The 18,066-nt window shown below is 34.0% G+C and overlaps 1 protein-coding gene across 1 annotated transcript; it reads right to left on the bottom strand.

Annotated features, from left to right (window-relative positions):
- Positions 1-1,704: 1,704 nt before the first annotated feature.
- On the bottom strand, positions 1,705-14,820 carry fbxl4 (F-box and leucine-rich repeat protein 4). Its single transcript, XM_051132177.1, has 8 exons — positions 14,701-14,820; positions 12,343-12,959; positions 10,044-10,380; positions 9,213-9,457; positions 8,916-9,129; positions 6,045-6,116; positions 4,504-4,816; positions 1,705-2,990 (listed from the first exon to the last, which is right to left on the bottom strand). Exons 2-8 carry the CDS (start codon positions 12,846-12,848, stop codon positions 2,827-2,829), a joined length of 1,851 nt encoding a protein of 616 aa, XP_050988134.1. The 5' UTR covers positions 12,849-12,959; positions 14,701-14,820; the 3' UTR covers positions 1,705-2,826.
- Between the last annotated feature and the right edge of the window lie 3,246 nt (positions 14,821-18,066).

Genomic DNA, 18,066 nt, shown 5'->3' with positions numbered 1-18,066 from the left:
TATAGGCCTAATTTTAACAACAATAAACCATAAAATATATTTTAATGATAATGTGAAGCCTTCATAATTTCATAACGATTAATGATAGTGAACAGAATTACGTTTTTTAATCTTACATGTTTTTTCGTGGTGCTTGCTTGGAATGTTTGCAATAAGTAAATCGTGAAAATCCCAGTCTCTTAATAATCTGTGATTTCTAGATAAATTATAGATGCAACCTGACTAGTTCACAAAGTTTCAAAGTAATACAATTTCTCCATATTTGAGAAAACAATACATTTAAGACCAGAATTGAGTGTACTAATACCGTGATTGTGTAAAACAGTCATCCTTATCCTCTAGTGCCATCTAGTGAGGTTTTATTCCAGGACACCCAACGTAACATTGATTAAACGTAACAACAGCAGCACATGGCGATTTGTAGCTCAGCATTCCGGGGTTTTCTTCGGTGGTTTCTGACTTAAATGTGCTGCCATATTTTTTTTGCAGTTTGTTACACGCACCATGGCTCATACTGAATCACAGTTGCCCCTGGTTTCCATCCAAAAACATACTTTGGCTGAAAACACGAAAAGCGTTTGAGAATTTTTCTCAACTTTTACTTTAGTTTCGTTTTGCTGAGAGTGTTAGACAAACAATATAGACACGAACATTGCCGATTATATTCTAAATATAATATTTTACATTTCCATCAGTTTATCTTTTATCTTTCAACTCCCCATCCAAAAAAAGTGTTTACATATTGTAGACTTAATTTCAGAAGGCCTACTTTAACGATAAAGAAAAGCGTTTTTTTAAAAAATATAAAAGTATATTAAGCAGCTTATGCATGGAAGCTCTTGCGTTTTCTAAAGAATCCTATTTTTTTTCTAAAACTATTAATTACTGTATATATTGTATTTTAATAATCTTGTTTATATACTTAAAGTCTTAACTAAGACATGTAGAGCTCAAGCTGTAGTATATTGCATTTTTAACAAAACCCTTTAAAATTTGATTAGGCTTAGAAAAGTCCATCAAAATCTATGATGGATAAACGCAAATTATATTAGCAAATTAATTATTTTTGTGGTGTTCATGTTCTGAAAACAATAACTGCAAATGATGCATTACATTTTTAAACTTCAAAATTGTAGGTTTTCTTTTCTTGCTTATGTCAGTAAACGTATGCATATGTGGGGCGTTTTAATAAGACTTAAACTAGATTCTGTTACAAAAGCTGTATGAAAAAGGTCAAATACATATTGATGGTAAAACCATTGTAGCAAGAGTACAGCGCTACTTCTAAATTACAGGGTCCACAAGCAGAGCCAGACAGTGTTATTATGCTTTGTACTGTTGATCTATTTACAGGGGTGTAATGACAGTTTTCTGCGTGTACTGACTAGCAATAGTTGCACAGAAATCAAGAAATCGTTTCATCTAATTAACTGCATCCCTCCAGGTCCTTAGGGCACATTAGAGCTCCTCAGTCCATCATTAAAGTAGACATAAACAATTCATTACATCACTGTTAGTCCAATGAGACCGTCACTGCCAGATGCAATATTAATACACTGTTAAACTCGGAAGGGAAGTTTTTGAATTTCAGCTTGACCAAATTATTGTATCTCACGGGTGGAGATAATATAGACCAGCAACATAATCTCTGTGATTTAGCACTTGTAATAAGATCTTACAATCAGGAAAAAAGACAAACCCACGAAATATTAAGCCTCACTTTATTATTGAACCAAGACCTCGACTGTTACTCTCAGATCTGACATGATGCTAAAAAGCCTCCTGCTTCCAAACAGCACAAATTTAATACAATATCCATAACGACAAGAAATTGACTGTAGCTACTGTACAATTGAACATAAATACAATCTATTTAACATTAGGTTGCTTCAAATTTACTTTAGAGTTCGTTCACAGGATGTGCTCCTAGTAAAGTACAGGTAAGTCAAATTGAAAACAATTTTTTAAAAAATATGGCACTTAAAAAACACTTACCAAAAGCACTAAACATTTAATCCTTATGATCCTATGATTTGACTTAAACAGTTTTACACCTTCAAAGAAAATACAGTACATTGCCATCTGTGTTTTTCAAAATGAAATTGTATTAAGAAAAAAGAAAAACCCTTTGGTTTTTGGCAAATCACAATTTAGCATAGCACAATACAGACGACCAGCAAAGAAACAAAGCACTTCTGTCTTTAAAACTAAGGCACAAGGATATATCATCTAGCGGTTAGCATGCGCCTGTGTAAAAGGAAACGTCAAGTTTTGCAATAGAGAAAAGCTTATATTTTGGTATTTGCCCTATTTGTGTACATACATGTGCATAACAGGATTGACTCAAGATATGGGCAAAGTTTCACACAAACAAGGTATTGCCACAAAAGATTTCTGTGCCCACAATTCAAGTCAATGTGGCCCTGAATTTATAATCAATCAATAAATAATCATAGTACGCTATTTCACAATATTTAACATCGATTTGACGACATTCAAGAAAGCAAGTAAAACATTTGAGTAAGTACGTTTAAAACAAAACCATTGGGCTGTAGTACAGCAGACTACAAACGTCTCTCTCTGAAGACAAAAATAAAACCCTGAGATTAAGATCAAAAACTGAGGTCTGATGAAATGTGTGAGATTCAATACGTAGTGAGACCATTCAAGCTGAGTGCGAGTCAAACATCTATAACATCTTCGAACCGGCAGTTCGCAGCTCCGTGCAGTTCAAGGCAGCGAGTTCACAGCACCATGCGCCACCCGTCTCCCCAGGGTCTTAAAGACCATCCCGTAAAGCTGCTCCTGCTCAGGACCCACTGAGTTTTACTGAGTGAAACTCTTCTTGATGGACACGTTCGGGAAAAGGCCACTGATCTCCTGGACGAAGCGAGAGTCGATCTGCGAGCAGAAGGACACGTCCAACAGCTTTAGCCGAGGGCAGGACTGCAGTAATTTCCGCAGGGAGGCAGAGCTCACCATCCGTGTGCCTGAAAAACGACCACGAAAAGACTTAGAGAGAGAGTTCACCTAAAAACAAACATTCTGGTATCATTCATTAGATTAGTTTAAAAGAAACTATTACTTTTATTCTGCAAGGATACATGAAATTGATCAAAAGTTTAACAAATGCTGTTCTTTCGAACTTACTATTTATAAAAGAATCCAGAAAAATCACAATTCCACAAAAATATTGCGTAGCACAACTGTTTTCAACATTTATAAAGCTAAGAAATGTTTTTAAGCACCAAATCAGCATAATAGAATGATTTCTGAAGGATCATGTGACACTAAAAACTGCAGTAGTAGCTGCTGAAAATTCAGCTGTCATCACAGGAATAAATATTTAAAATATATTTTAAAATTGTAATATTATTTCATAATTGTACTGTTTTTACTGTATTTTTGATTAAATAAATGCAGTCTTGGTAAGCAGAGACTTATTTAAAAAATACACTACTAGTCAAAAGTTTTTGAACAGTAAGATTTTTAATGTTTTTTAAAGAAAGTCTCTTCTGCTCACCAAGCCTGCATTTATTTGATTCAAAATACAGCAAAAACAGTAAAATTCTGAAATATTTTTATAATTTAAAATAACTGTTTTCTATTTTAATATATTTTAAAATGTAATTTATTCCTGTGGTCAAAGCTAAATTTTCAGCATCATTACTCCAATCTTCAGTGTCACATGATCCTACAGAAATCATTCTAATATGTTGATTTGCTGTTCAAGAAACATTTTTATTATCATTATTATCAATATTTAAAACAGTTGAGTATATTTTTTCAGGATTCTTTGATGAATAGAAAGATTTAAAGATCAACATTTATTTGAAATAAAAAGCTTTTGTAACTTTATACACTATACCATTCAAAAGCTTGGAGTCATTATAATTTGAGGGGGGGATAAAATAAAGTAATACTTTTTTAGCAAGGATGCTTTAAATGGATCAAAAGTGATAAAGATATTTATAATGTTACAAAAGATTTCTATTTCAGATAAACGCTGTTCTTTGGAACTTTCTATTCACCATAGAAACCTGGAAAAATTCTACTCAGCTGTTTTCATATTTTTGAGCAGCAAATCAGAATATTAAAATGATTTCTGAAGGATGAATGGAGTAATGATGCTAAAAATTCAGCTTTTAAATCAAGGAATAAATTACATTTTAAAATATATTCAAATAGAAAACACATTTTAAATAGTAAAAATATTTTTTAAAAATTGCACTGTTTTTGCTGTACATTGGATCAAATAAATGCAGGCTTGGTGAGCAGAAGAGACTTCTTTAAAACACATTACAAATCTTACTGTTCAAAAACTTTTGCCTGGTAGTGTACTTACCAACCCTAAACTTATGAATGATCATGTATATTCAAGTATGTTTTTATCCATATAACTAACAGGCAAAACCCACTAAAATATTTTCACAGAAGAAATGCAGGTTTGAATCCTTTAATCTTAGAACACTTTTGAACAAGGAAAAAAAACACTCGTCTTACCCAGTATATCAAGGTGCTCCAGAGCGCTGCAGTTAGCGGCCAGCTCCTCCAGGTCCGAGTCACACACAGTGCGGTTGGCGGTGAGGAAGAGCTTACGTAGGCGGGGCAAACTGCGGGCCAAGTGCTGGAAGCAACCGGAGCTGCTCTGAAGCGTGGAGCACCAACCCAGGTCCAGCTCTTCCAGGAGCCTGCAGCCCGAAACCAGCTCTGCCAGACCACGCTCGCTTAGGTTCCTGCAACGCCACAGGTCGAGGGAGCGTAGAGAACGGCAGCGTGCGCTCAGCATGCTCGCCACCACATCATAGTCCTCAATCTGTGATGAAATCACCACGTAGCTACAGTAAAGCACTCGTTAATGACGGACTGTCTCTAAAATATTCTATGAGCGTATGAAATGTAACATAGGTTAAATACAGATCCGCATACTTCACAACAAATGCAAAAAGTAGGACAAATTCTGATAAGTTAGGCCAATTTGTGACACTGAGATGACTGTCAATGAAAATGATTAAAAGGATAGTTCACCCATAAATGAAAATTCTGTCATTAATTACTTACCCTCATGTCGTTCCAAACCCGTTCAACTTCAGAACACAGTTTAAGATATTTTTGATGAAATCTGAGAGCTTTCTGACCCCATAGAAAGCAACGCAACTGACACGTTCAAGGCCCAGAAAGGTAGTAAGGACATTGTTAAAGTAGTCCATTAGACATTATTGAAAATATTTTAATCTGTGTTGTGAAGATGAATGAAGGTCTTACAGGTGTGGAATGACACGAGGGTAAGTTATTAATAACAGAATTGCCATTTTTGGGTGAACTAACCCTTTAAGTAAGCCAGTAATAAGATGTTCTTCACTTTTAAAATAGTTCTGTACTGGCATCTAACTTTTAACATCCATGGAACCCTTCCATTTCACAAAATGTTCTTTAAAATGGAAAAAAAGTAGAATTTTTAAATGTTCATCACACTAAGAAAAAAAAATGACATAGAACTGTTCACTGAAATGTTCTTTGGAGAAACAAACATGGTTCTTCTATGACATTGTTGCGAAAATCACCATTGACAATGTCTTAAAATTGCACTCATATAAAACTAATCTTTGCATCATGGTTGTGGGCAATACTATCTCAGTAAGCATGAATGGATGCCCACTTTAAAATATATAATATTTACTGTATTATCATTATTATTTGAGATACACTAAATCTAACCTTGCATACTGTTGTCCATTGATGTCACATGGACTGTTTAACCGATGTCCTTACTACATTGCTGGGCCTGGGAACATTTCGGTTACAGAAAGCTTTCAGTGTCAGAAAGCTTTCAGATTTCATCAAAAATATCTTTTTTGATACGAAGATGAATGAAGGTCTTACGGGTTTGAAACGACATTAAAGTGACTAATTAATGACAGAATTTTTGGGTGAACTATCTCTTTAAGTCAAAAACTATGGTGGACAGAGGGGAGACTTTATTCTTGTAATGCTATGGCTTTATTTTCAAAATAAATATTAGTTAAACTGTCCAGCAGACTCACCATGACACAGCTTCCTAGGTTAAGGTGCCTGAGCTCTGGGCAGAATGTGAGGATGCTCAATATGGCTGATTGCTGCATGTGAAAAGAAATAAATGTGATGATTAACACACAACACTACTGAGAGAATAACATTACCTTCTACTCATCTGCAAGTGGAGTCAAAAGGAGACGAAGGAACGCACATTTGATATCACAGATCAAACTCCGCTATTTAACTCCGCTATTCAATATTCTTCTAAATAGATGTGTCAAAATAAAACTATTATATGACCTCATGGCTGACACTCACATCAGAGACAGAGTGATATGATGTTTCACAGAAAAAAATGGGTTTGTTTTGATTTAAAAAGCTGAAGTGTCATGAGAGCACCACTAAGAGAATACAGCCATTGTTTTTGGCTTCAAAAAGAGTTATGTGAAATGAAACTCAACCATCTGAAGATTGACAGTTCTCTTTAAGTTAGTTTTGTGTATATTTCCATGGTTATTTACACCGTTAGGTTTTCTAGAAGATATTTTATTTACAGCGATGATGACTGAGAGGTGGGTTTGCTGCCTGTGTGTTCATGTGTGTGTTTACGTGCAGTCGCCATCACTACAGAAAAGCTACAGAAACATTATACCTGTTGGAAGAGGCACCGATACAGCTACAAATGCTGATTCACAGTTAACCACACATTGAGGGATGGGACAACCCTAGATTAGTGGCACGCTTGGGCCTGTACCAGCATGTAGAACTGATATAAAAGTGGTAATATCAGTATGCCAGACTTACAAGGCCTGATGTTATATAATTAGAAGGACAGGTAACTATAACAGCTTAAAATAGGCTGGCATAAGCATGTTTTCTTCTTCAACTCCCAAGATAACTTGCTTTTTTAATGATGTAGTATAAACAATAAACAAAGGTGATGCATGATAAAGCACACAACTTTTGGGGGAACACAAAATTTCATGAATCAGTAATTAGCAATTTCAGCTTTGATGTTAAAAACCTCATTATCACCACCACAAATATAAATCAAATATATCACCTTAATCATGGATACAGTCGTAATGATGTGATGCAAAAAATACAGTGAACATCACACAATCCAGATATTACACAAATAATGAAGTATACAATGAGGTACAAAAACAAAATGCTCATCTAATCTGTATGGAACTGAGAAGGGGGACAGTGCAGGAAAATATACTGTTGTGACTGGCTGTTCTTCACAGTGGCCCCTCCCACAACTGATAACAAGCAAATCACCTTGGCTGACTAGGTTTTAGCTGGTAAGATTTGCTAACAAGACAAGTAGTTAATATTTTACCACATTTTTACCACACTGTTTAAAAAAGATTAACTTTTTAAATCTTAAACTGACTTGTTTTTCTGCTATTGCCTTCTGAAGAGCTGCTTATTGACCTTTGTCAGGGCACAATATTTAAGTTTTTACGGGAATGAAAATGAGGCTGTGAGGGACAGATGTAATGTGTGTTTAATGGATACTACAGTTGTTTGACAAAATGCAGGTTGTTATGTGATGAAAAGTCTTTCCAAACTTACTTAAGTAGACAAAAACACCAAAAAACAGTTTTGAAAGCTGAGTTGGGAAAAAATTTAATGATCTAGGAGCTTATATATGTAAGCCTTATATAGCTTATATACAGTTCAAGTCAGAAGTTTACAAACACCTTGCAGAATCTGCAAAACATGAATTATTTTACAAAAATAAGGGATCATACAAAATGCACATTATTCTTTATTTAGTACAGACCTGAATAAGATATTTCACATAAAAGACGTTTATAGTCCACAAGAGAAAACGACCCCCTTCAAAAGTTTACATACGCTTGATTTTTAAAACTGTTTTGTTACCTGAATGATTCACAGCTGTGTTTTTTTTGCTTAGTGATAGTTGTTCATGAGTCCCTTGTTTGTCCTGAACAGTTAAACTGCCCGCTGTTCTTCAGAAAAATCCTTCAGGTCCCACAGATTCTTTGGTTTTCCAGCATTTTTGTATATTTGAACCCTTTCCAACAATGACTGTATGATTTTGAGATGCATCTTTTTACACATAGGACAACTGAGGGCCTCGTATGCAACTATTACAGAAAGATCAAACACTCACTGATGCTCCAGAAGGAAAAATTATGCATTAATTATTTAATTTACCCTGATCTTCAAATTCAAAAAGTTTTCAACCCCCCAGCTCTTAATGCATTGTTTCCCTCTGGAGAATCAGTGAGCATTTGAACCTTCTGTAATAGTTGCATATGAGTCCCTCAGTTGTCCTCAGTTTGAAAAAATGGATCTCAAAATCATACAGTAATTGTTGGGGTTCAAATACACAAAAATGCTGGAAAATAATTAACATTTTGCAGATTCTGCAAGGTGTATGAAAACCTACCAACTTCCGCCGCCATAACTTTATTGCAAAAGGGAAAAAAAGTTTTAACTGCATAACACTGGTTAATGGAAACAGCATCATTTCGCAATAGGTTTTATCAACATTTATAAAATAATCGCAAACATTTTGCACAAATCTGCTGAAACGCAGCTTAAGGTCTATTACTGAATTGAACTTGTTTATAAATTGATTAACTTCATACTCTTAATAAACTGAAATAAATGAACGATTTCAGATTATTCATTTATATGCTACTTTATAGCAGAATTTTAATTTGTCTCATATTTGAAGTATTTTCCATCACAGATTTTATTTTGTTATATTTTTGACATTTTGAGTTTGAAAATTTAAAAATTTAATTACAAATGAAAAATACACAAAATTCACAGTTTCATTTTGATCAAGAACCTATAATCAAGTGCATCCCAGATGGCTTTACTCAAGAAAACAGGCATTTTCTCAGTCTTGCTCTCACCTCAACTTTGGTGCGGTACAGCACGAGCCTGCGTAGATTAGTGAGTTTGGCGATGTGATTGAAGGCCTGAGGTTGCAGACGGTCACAGGAAGCCAAATTGAGCTCCTGGAGGCACGGACACGTCTGGGCGATCACTTCTAAACATGCTTCAGTCAGGAAATGACAGCACGACAGCTCCAAACACACCAGACTCGCCCCACAGGCCTTCATAAAGCTTGAGGAAAAAAGACAGAGATGGAGCAAGTATTTGGTAGAGCAAAATATTTTAATATCTGGATCAGAGACTCTCACCATTACCTGCAGAAACCAGCGGCCGTCACGGCTCCACGGTTGCCCGTCCAGGACATGTTTAGTCTCTGCAGGAGGGTGCAGCGGCTCTGCAGGTGGCTCAGAGAGGCGTCTGTGAGCCGGGCCCAGTACGGCTGCAGGCTGAGCTGGATGTACTGCAGCGGGTCACAGCAGTGCTTGTGAAAGAGCTTGCAGCTCTGAGCCAATCGGCACAGGTCCGGAACCGGCAGGTGACTCACGATCAGCTGGATTAGCTACAGTGACGCAAACAAACACTGACTCGCAGACCAAAACACAGCATGCTAAATATTCTTGTGCATCAAAATCGTTTCTTGTAAAGACAGAGATACTAAGACACTAAGATGATTATGTTTTTGCTATGTGCACTGTTAGGAAAAGTGAACAATAGTATGAGTGTGAAGCTGGATATCAGTTAGCAGATAATGGCCAGATTATGTTTCGTGTTTGCTGCAACGAGACTGTGAGGTTGGCAGTGGTTTGGACAAGAGATCTAAGCTTTGTGGAGGTAATAAGGGATTACGAATGGGAAAGGTATTTTTAAATTACAATAAAATGGTCTCTAATTATCTGAAAATGACCTATTGCAGCCACACAAGTCAGAGCTTGAGGAACAAGACCACATCTCCACTATATCTTTTCAATATGTGTCTGGTTTCATCACTCTGTGGTCCAACTTCTGTTGTTATCCACAATTCTTGAAAACAATCTTGGCTTACATACTACTTATAAAACACGCCGATGGCACAAACTACATGTTCCTAAACATTCCAAAATTCACACATATCATGGGTAATTACAGTGAGAGTTTCCAATGCTAACCTCATAAGGGAGTCTGTCAAAGTAGCCGTTCCCCAGGTTGTGCCTGTTTTCTCCACCCGACCTGCAGCAGAGGCCTCCGGCATCACTGATCTCCTCTTCACTGTCACTCAGATCATTGATGTCGATGACAGGGATCTTGTAGAGGGCCAGAATGGGTCTCTCCCGAACACCTCGCAGGATCACAGCATCCAGCTCAGTGTAGTATTCCAGTAGAGAGCTGTTCACCTCCAGACGCAGCAGGTTGGTGGCAAAACTGATCTGCCGGATGCTGGGGGAAAACTGCCGAGCTTGAGGGGTCACAGCTTTGTTGGGCTTGCCGGCCCACAGGACCTCCCACCTGCAATGAGCAACAACAATATGACCATATTTAAAACGTAAACAATGGCATCCTGTTCTGTAAAACAATCTGCAATGTTGTTATTAGATTACAATTCCTTACTACTGCGATTCATCTTGATATCTGAATTTGAACACAATTGGTGCAGTTCATGATAAGAATCACAAATAAGCTGAAAATGTATGTAACTGGACATGACTACAAATTTGGTCAAAACAGTTTACTAAAATGGTTTATTTACAAGAGGTAAAAGGTTTGGTAACAAAATAACCATGTTTTTTTAAGTAAATATAAAATAAGCACATTATTTAGTATCACTTTTTATATATTATATTTATATATAAAAATTGTGTGTGTCCTTCTTGCAATGTAATTATTAATTACATTAATATGTACTGAATAATATTAATTAACTTACTATAGGAGTAGAGTTAGAGTTTGGTTTAGTGTTAGTTGCTTGTAATTTAGAATTTACTCTTGTTATTATTATTTTTATTATTATTATAGTAAATATATGTAAGTTTTATCTATTTTTTATATACATTTTGTAGACATTATATTAAAATTATATATATAATTACAATGAATTCTTGGATTTTATTAAAATAAGCAAACACATGAATATTTAACACAGTTTAATTATTAATTACATTAATATGTACTGAGTAACACTGAGTAACAGTAATTACCTTACTACACGAGTACAGTTAGGGTTTGGTTTAGTGTTAGTTGTTTGTAATCACGCGTAATTTAATGTTTTTATTATTATTATTATAATTATTACATTAAATACCTGTAAGTTTTATCTATTTTTATAAACATTTTATAGACTTTATTCGCGATTAACTGCATCCAAGATAAGTTTTTGTGTACATAATATATTTGTTTGTACTGTGTATATTTATGTATATTTATGTATATAATAATGTTAATAATATACATAAATGTACATAGATAATTATATGTGTATACTGCATTAAGTATATAATAATATAATATTATATATATATATATATATAAATACATACACATGCATGTATATATTAAAGAAAAATATGTTTGGTTTATTAATTAAAAAATTAAATATATACATGTGAATGGACATAAATATTTTCTAAATATATACTATATGTGTCTCTTTATATATACATAATAAATATACACAGTACACACACATATATATTATATAAACAAAAACTTTTATTTTGGATCCCAATAATCATTGCTTAGCACAAATTTTTATATATAAATAGTAATAATATTGGTTATTAAATTGCATAGTTAATTAATTAATTTTTTTTTGTCCTATTGATGCATTACAATGAATTAATAGATTTTATTAAAATAAGCAAAAACACATGAACATTTAATACAGAGTAATTATTAATTACATTAATATGTACTGAGTAATATTAATTAACTTACTACAGGAGAAGAGTATTATTATTATTATTATTATTATATTATAGTAAATACATGTACGTTTTACCTACATATAAGTTTTTATGGACATTTATAGACATATTATGTAAAAACGTTATAAATGTATAATATATTTTACAAATATATTATAATATTTAGATACATTTTGAAAATATTGGTTATTAAACTGCATAGTTAAGTACTTTAATTTTTATGGTCCTATTGATGCATTACAATGAATTAATGGATTTTATTAAAATTATTTATTATATATTTATTTAGTTTATTATATATTTAAATTAAGTGGGGTTGTTAATTTAGAATAATGTATTCTTTAGATAAGCGTAATATTTGTTAACTAATAACTAATAAATGGACTACATAGCCTAATAATAATAATAATAAATAAACATATAAAAGATGAATTCTTTAGCTTAAAGTAACTGGCAGGGCAACCTGGGGCTATATGCCACAGATCACATTGTGTGGAATTAGAACCTTCAACTTTTTGATTACAAAATCTAGAACATTCTCTCATACCTCACATCAGCTGGAGGGTTCTGAGAGAAAGGGTTGAGCGAGCACGCTAGGATCTTGACAATGGCCCCGGGGTGGTAGGTCTCCAGCACCTCCACAGCTGTGGGATAGACGGGCTCCTCGAAGGCCAGTTCCAGGTAGTCCTGGCTGTGGAAACTGGGCGGCGTGCGACGGAACGGAATAGCGGAGCTGATGCACTTCTCCCACCAGTGTCCATAAGTGCGGAACACAGCCGTCTGGGTGAAGTCTCCTGAACTGGGATAGACGTTAGGCACTCCCGCCAGGTTCCACATGGTATAGGACATGCTGTTCTCACTGCCGTAGTGAGAGCTGAAGTCCAGGACCTCTTTGCCATACTGCTCGACCTCAACGGTGACGGGCAGTGCAGATCGCTGGCCCAGCTCCACCGCCCGCCGGCTACCCAACGCCTCGCTCCGCGTCCCGCTCCTGGAGCGCCGCCGTAGACAGATATAGTAAAACATGCTCAGCAGGGTTAGCATAGGAAACATGGAGCAGCAGGACTGGGTTTGAGTCAGGAAGCACAGCCCTTTTCTCTTCCCTGCGCTGTAGTGCGACAGGCTCTACACAGTACAGTCTATAGGCCAAGCTGCATGCATGACCTGTGGGTTAGAGAGAGAAACAAACACACACACACAAACAAAATCACACAAGATTGTGAGAACCCTGAAATACGAAGGAAGATCAGTAATTTTATGGGCTTCATTCATGAAACACAAGGTAAATTTAATAGTGTATATTATTCGCAAAAACATTCAATGACAATTTACATAAGTATGGATTTGTGAACAATATACACAAAGTATCCTCTATGTTTAAAATGCTAAAAAAACATTTTGTGTTAAATAGAAGTTAAACTCTCAAAAAAAAAATAAATTCATACCTCAGTTTGCAGGAAAAAAAAAGAACAATACACATTAAATACAGGGTTATTATTGTTAACTAAAACTACTAAAACACATTTTTTATGTTAATTAAAATAAATCTTAAATAAAATAAAATATGCTTATTAAACCTAAACTAACTGAATATTAGAAATGCTAAACTGAAGCACAGAAATTGCTAACTGAAAAAAATAAATAAAATAAAACTAAAAAAAAAAAAAAAAAAAACAATAAAAAATAAGTCAAGAGCACATTACTAAAAATTAAATTAAGATAAAAGCAAAAATTTAAAATATAAAAATAAAGCTAATTTAAAATATTAAAAACTATAATTGAACATTGGCACCTGTACATCAATTTATGTCTATTTATGTACATGTTGTTTTGCCTAATTTCACAAAATGAGTTTGTAAAAATGATTTTTTTAATTCGCATGTTGCCAAAAAATAATAATTTAATCCAAATGAACAGGCAACAGCATGTCCTAATGTGTATGTATATATATATATATATATACACATATATATATACATACACATTAGGACATATATATACACGTGTGTGTGTGTGTGTGTGTGTGTTTTGTACGTAATGTTTTGTATAACCTTCCTGAACAATCTAATTACTGGCATGAACTATAAGTTTAACAATGGAAACTTCCAGTCAAAGGTCTTCCTGCCGAAATAGATTCATATGAAACGATTTCTGTCAGTTCTTTTTTCAGTTAAGATTTATTTCTGTTACTTCCACAAAATATAGTGGTTTTGCATAAAACAAACAAACATGCTGATTACAGACAAAAAAGTGAATAAAAACTAGAAACCCATTCAATATGACAAACTACCAAAATAGCATGTTAAAGAGACAGTTCACCCAAAAACATGAAGAGTTCAGTTGCAAAACCAGCTAAAAGCCATCTCGGTCAAAAATGAGATAATGATACTGAATGAATGGTCCTGACACAAATACTTCTACTTCAAACTCGCTAAATTCCAGCCTCAGCCCAGTCAGAAATACCAGTACTTACATAGAAACCTATACAAAGTAGCCAGAAAGAAATGCTCATTTTAATGAAAAACGTCAGATGGATTTAGAGGCTTTTGCATCTGAACTCATCATATATTTAGTTTACGTCACATGATGTTTTAAAGCTGTATGCCTTTCTTCTAATAAACACAAAAGTAAAATGACAGAATTTTCATTTTTTGGGGTCAACTATCCCGTTAGTGTTAGCTTGAAAGCAGTTTCTGATATCTGCTAGCTCTGCCAACACCATATAGATTGATGTCAGCCATATGTGGCTTTTTATGCTATCTAAACGTTTAAAATGTAACCAGAAAAGAGGAACTGTTAGCAAGCTGAGCTATAGTTCATTAGGCTGGGTTATGAATCGGCTAAATAAAAACGCAAGCTGTCATGCCACACCGCACTGACGGACTTAAAAACAACGACAACTTACAGACGGTGCAATGGTGTGTTGGAGTGTTGTGCTGAGTGTGTTCTGTGTTCTCGATCCATCTCTCACTTCTGCTGTCATTGCTTGCACATTCTTCACTGCTCACGCGGAATATAAACATCCGCTTCACCTCAGCACAATGCATTGTGGGAAGTGGAGTTCTACTACACGTCATCCCGCATTATTAAATTAACAAAAGCACAAACAAGGCTAATCTGTTTCATCTTCTGAAGAACGACAGTCATTACCGAGAAATTATAGATTGTTTAGACACGATTTTAACATGTAGAGACCAATTAGGCTTTTGTAAATATAAAAACCAGAAGTTTGTTTATAAACATTTTCACCATGTAGAATTGTTAGCTGAACAACAGACGGCAACAAAACATGTGGCGTTATATATTCAGCATGTTTTCTCTGTTGACACCTTTAGAAAAATAGGCCTACTGAATTTAAAAATATGTTAAATGTTATTTTTGCAAAATATAAACACCATAAAGTTTAGATACTATCCACCTTTTTCTTTAACACGAAAAAAGCCTATGGGTGAGACTTCCGGTTCATCAGCCACTATAAGGAAATAATGAGAAGAATAACAACGTGTGGTAAACGGTAAAACTATTTGCACTACAAACCAATGTGTTCATAATTAAGATACATTAAAATAATATGATAAAACACCAATTTGTAATATCAAGCAGCAAAACGAGCTGTTTTAGTACAACTAAAAATGACTGTGCCCACTCTTACGGGAAAAAAGAGGTGGATATTAAATATGGTTGGACAGTGTTTGATATCTTTTAAACAAATCTGTGGTATATCTTTCTATAGCTTTTTTCTAGTAAAAAAAAACTGAATATGCAGCAGTATATTTTAATAATTAGGCTACTATTTATCTCAGTTTAATGATTCAGTTTTTATTTCTGTTTATTACTGAAAGTTATTAAAAAAACAAGCTTGAGTTTTGGAATTTTCTTTTTTGGTAATAAATGCTATCATTTGTTTCTGATTCTCTCATTATTATTCTGTGGTGTGCCACAAAATCATTTAGTGTGGCAGTTGAATAATGATTACTGTAAAAAGTTATGGAAACCTTAATGAGTTGAGCTGGTCATCAGTCTAAAGAATACTGGTTTGATTAGTTTGGCTTGTCAAAATTAGCGTAAAATATTACAAAAAATAGTGATGACCTGTACATTTACATTTATGCATTTAGCAGATGCTGTTATCCAAAGGGACTTGCAAAAGTTGATGTCAATGTTTTGTATTAACCAAAACACACACACACACAAAAATTATTATGCCTAGTCATGCCTGCACATAAATTATTCACAGACTAATGACTGGAAAAGAGAATAAAAAATTGCACTTATAGTTTATTAATATTCACCACATTCAGCTGAAAATTACAGTCTTTGCAATAATAATCATTATATCTATATTGTGTAAAATTTACAATATATATACAAAGTTTTAAAATAATTTTTGGTCACTTACAATTTCACAATAATTTGTCACTTTTCTTCTCACTCTGTTGTCTCACTCTTTTTCTTATGTAAAAGGCATTGAGAAGCACCAATCCTTTGTAGTCTGGAAGAAAGACATTGTTTTGATGTTCTGAATAATACATTTGTCTGTTAGAATTGACTGAGAATGTGGCGATTGTGACATTTATTTCATCGTAAATGGCCACATTCCCTCATGACCTGTCCTGCTGGCCTCTCTGGTGGATAGAAGGCGCCACGCAGGCTCGGCTCCAAAGAATACGTGCCGCTGGCTGTCCATCATGGACAAGTGGTGGGCTCACAGAGGGAAACAGATGCATACGACCACATCTTGGCTGGCATTTGCATCGATGAATGACTTGTCCAGTCAGTTTGTCTCATGGGTGAATTGAAGCCCGATTGTCACCACAAAGAGCATTGAGTCTCTATGGAAGCGTCACTAGGCAATCACAGGCCAAACTCTCATTAGGAGTGGAGCTGAACGGCAGATAAAGAAGACAATTGATTCTGAATAACAGGTTTTTCCTCAATTGCCACTTTATTTTACCCTAAAAAGACATTTTTTGTACATTATGAATGACTCATTTTCATAATTGCCAGGTCTGCATGAAATTTATGGCTATAATGAATAATCTGTAAAAACCTTGTCAGTCTCTATTGCAAATGTGCTAATGACATTTTAAGGCAAGACACTAGAAACTTTTTTTTTTTCATGCACTGGTTAATTTTGAGATTTTAAGCTTTTTATGACTTATTGTTTCAGACTAGTGGAAAGGAAACTTCTAAATTCTTTATTGCACTTTATCTATTTTTCATTTGTGGATTTCAATTACAATACATATCTTTAAAAGCTGTTTTTGTTAAATTTTTATACGACATTTTATTCCTAAAAATAAATGGTAAAAAGTTGACAGTATTTTTGATTTATGGAGTGATAAAAAGGTTGATTAAAAAAAAACTTGTCAGCAAAACCCATACAAAAATGTAATAGATGACAAATATTGCCCTACCTCAAGAAAGATATTGCCATATTTACCATATATTTAACTGAGGTGATATGTAATATCTACACTATCAGTCAAAAGTGTTTAACATTTTTTATGTTTTTTTTAAGAAGTCTCTTCTGCTCACCAAACCTGCATTTATTTGATCTAAAGTACAGAAAAAAACTGTAAAATTCTGATTTTTTTTTACTATTTAAAATAACTGTTTTCTATTTGAATATATTTTAAAATGCAATTTATTCCTGTGATTTCAAAGCTGAATTTTGAGCAGCATTACTCCAGTCACATGATCCTTCAGAAATAATTGTAATATTCTGATACTCAACAAACATTTATTATTATTATTATTATTATGCTGAAAACAGCTGAGTAGAATTTTTTCAGGTTTCTTTGATGAAAAGAAAGTTCAGAAAAACAGCATTTATCTGAAATAGAAATCTTTTGTAATATTATAAATGTCTATATCATCAACTTTGATGAATTTAAAGAATCCTTCCTAAATAAAAGTATGAATTTCTATAATTTATTCCTTCATGACAATGAAGACTGGAGTAATGAAATCACAGGAATAAATTACATTTTAAAATATATTCAAATAGAAAACAGTTATTTTACATAGTAAAAATATTTCAAAATTGTACTTTTTTTGCTGGACTTTGGACTAAATAAATGCAAGTTTGGTGAGCAGAAGAGACTTGTTTAAAAACATTTAAAATCTTACAGTTCAAAAACTTTGGGGTGGTAGTGTATATGATGATTATTTTCTGTTATTATGCTGCAACCATACAAATCAGCAACATTTATTTTATTTATATATGCAATTTTATTAAAACAACATATATGCAAAACTTTATGCTAAT

The sequence above is a fragment of the Labeo rohita genome, chromosome 16 (genome assembly GCF_022985175.1).
Source record: "Labeo rohita strain BAU-BD-2019 chromosome 16, IGBB_LRoh.1.0, whole genome shotgun sequence".
Lineage (NCBI taxonomy): Eukaryota > Metazoa > Chordata > Actinopteri > Cypriniformes > Cyprinidae > Labeo > Labeo rohita.
This window is presented reverse-complemented; position numbering and strand designations above follow the sequence as displayed.

Coding starts and splice junctions, on each gene's coding strand:
- fbxl4 (XM_051132177.1), bottom strand. CDS start 12,848: ATGTTTCCTATGCTAACCCTGCTGAGCATGTTTTACTATATCTGTCTA. Junction 10,381..12,342: donor AACCCTCCAGCTGATGTGAG/GTATGAGAGAAT, acceptor TGCTCATTGCAG/GTGGGAGGTCCTGTGGGCCG. Junction 6,117..8,915: donor TGTACCGCACCAAAGTTGAG/GTGAGAGCAAGA, acceptor TTTCACATGCAG/CAATCAGCCATATTGAGCAT.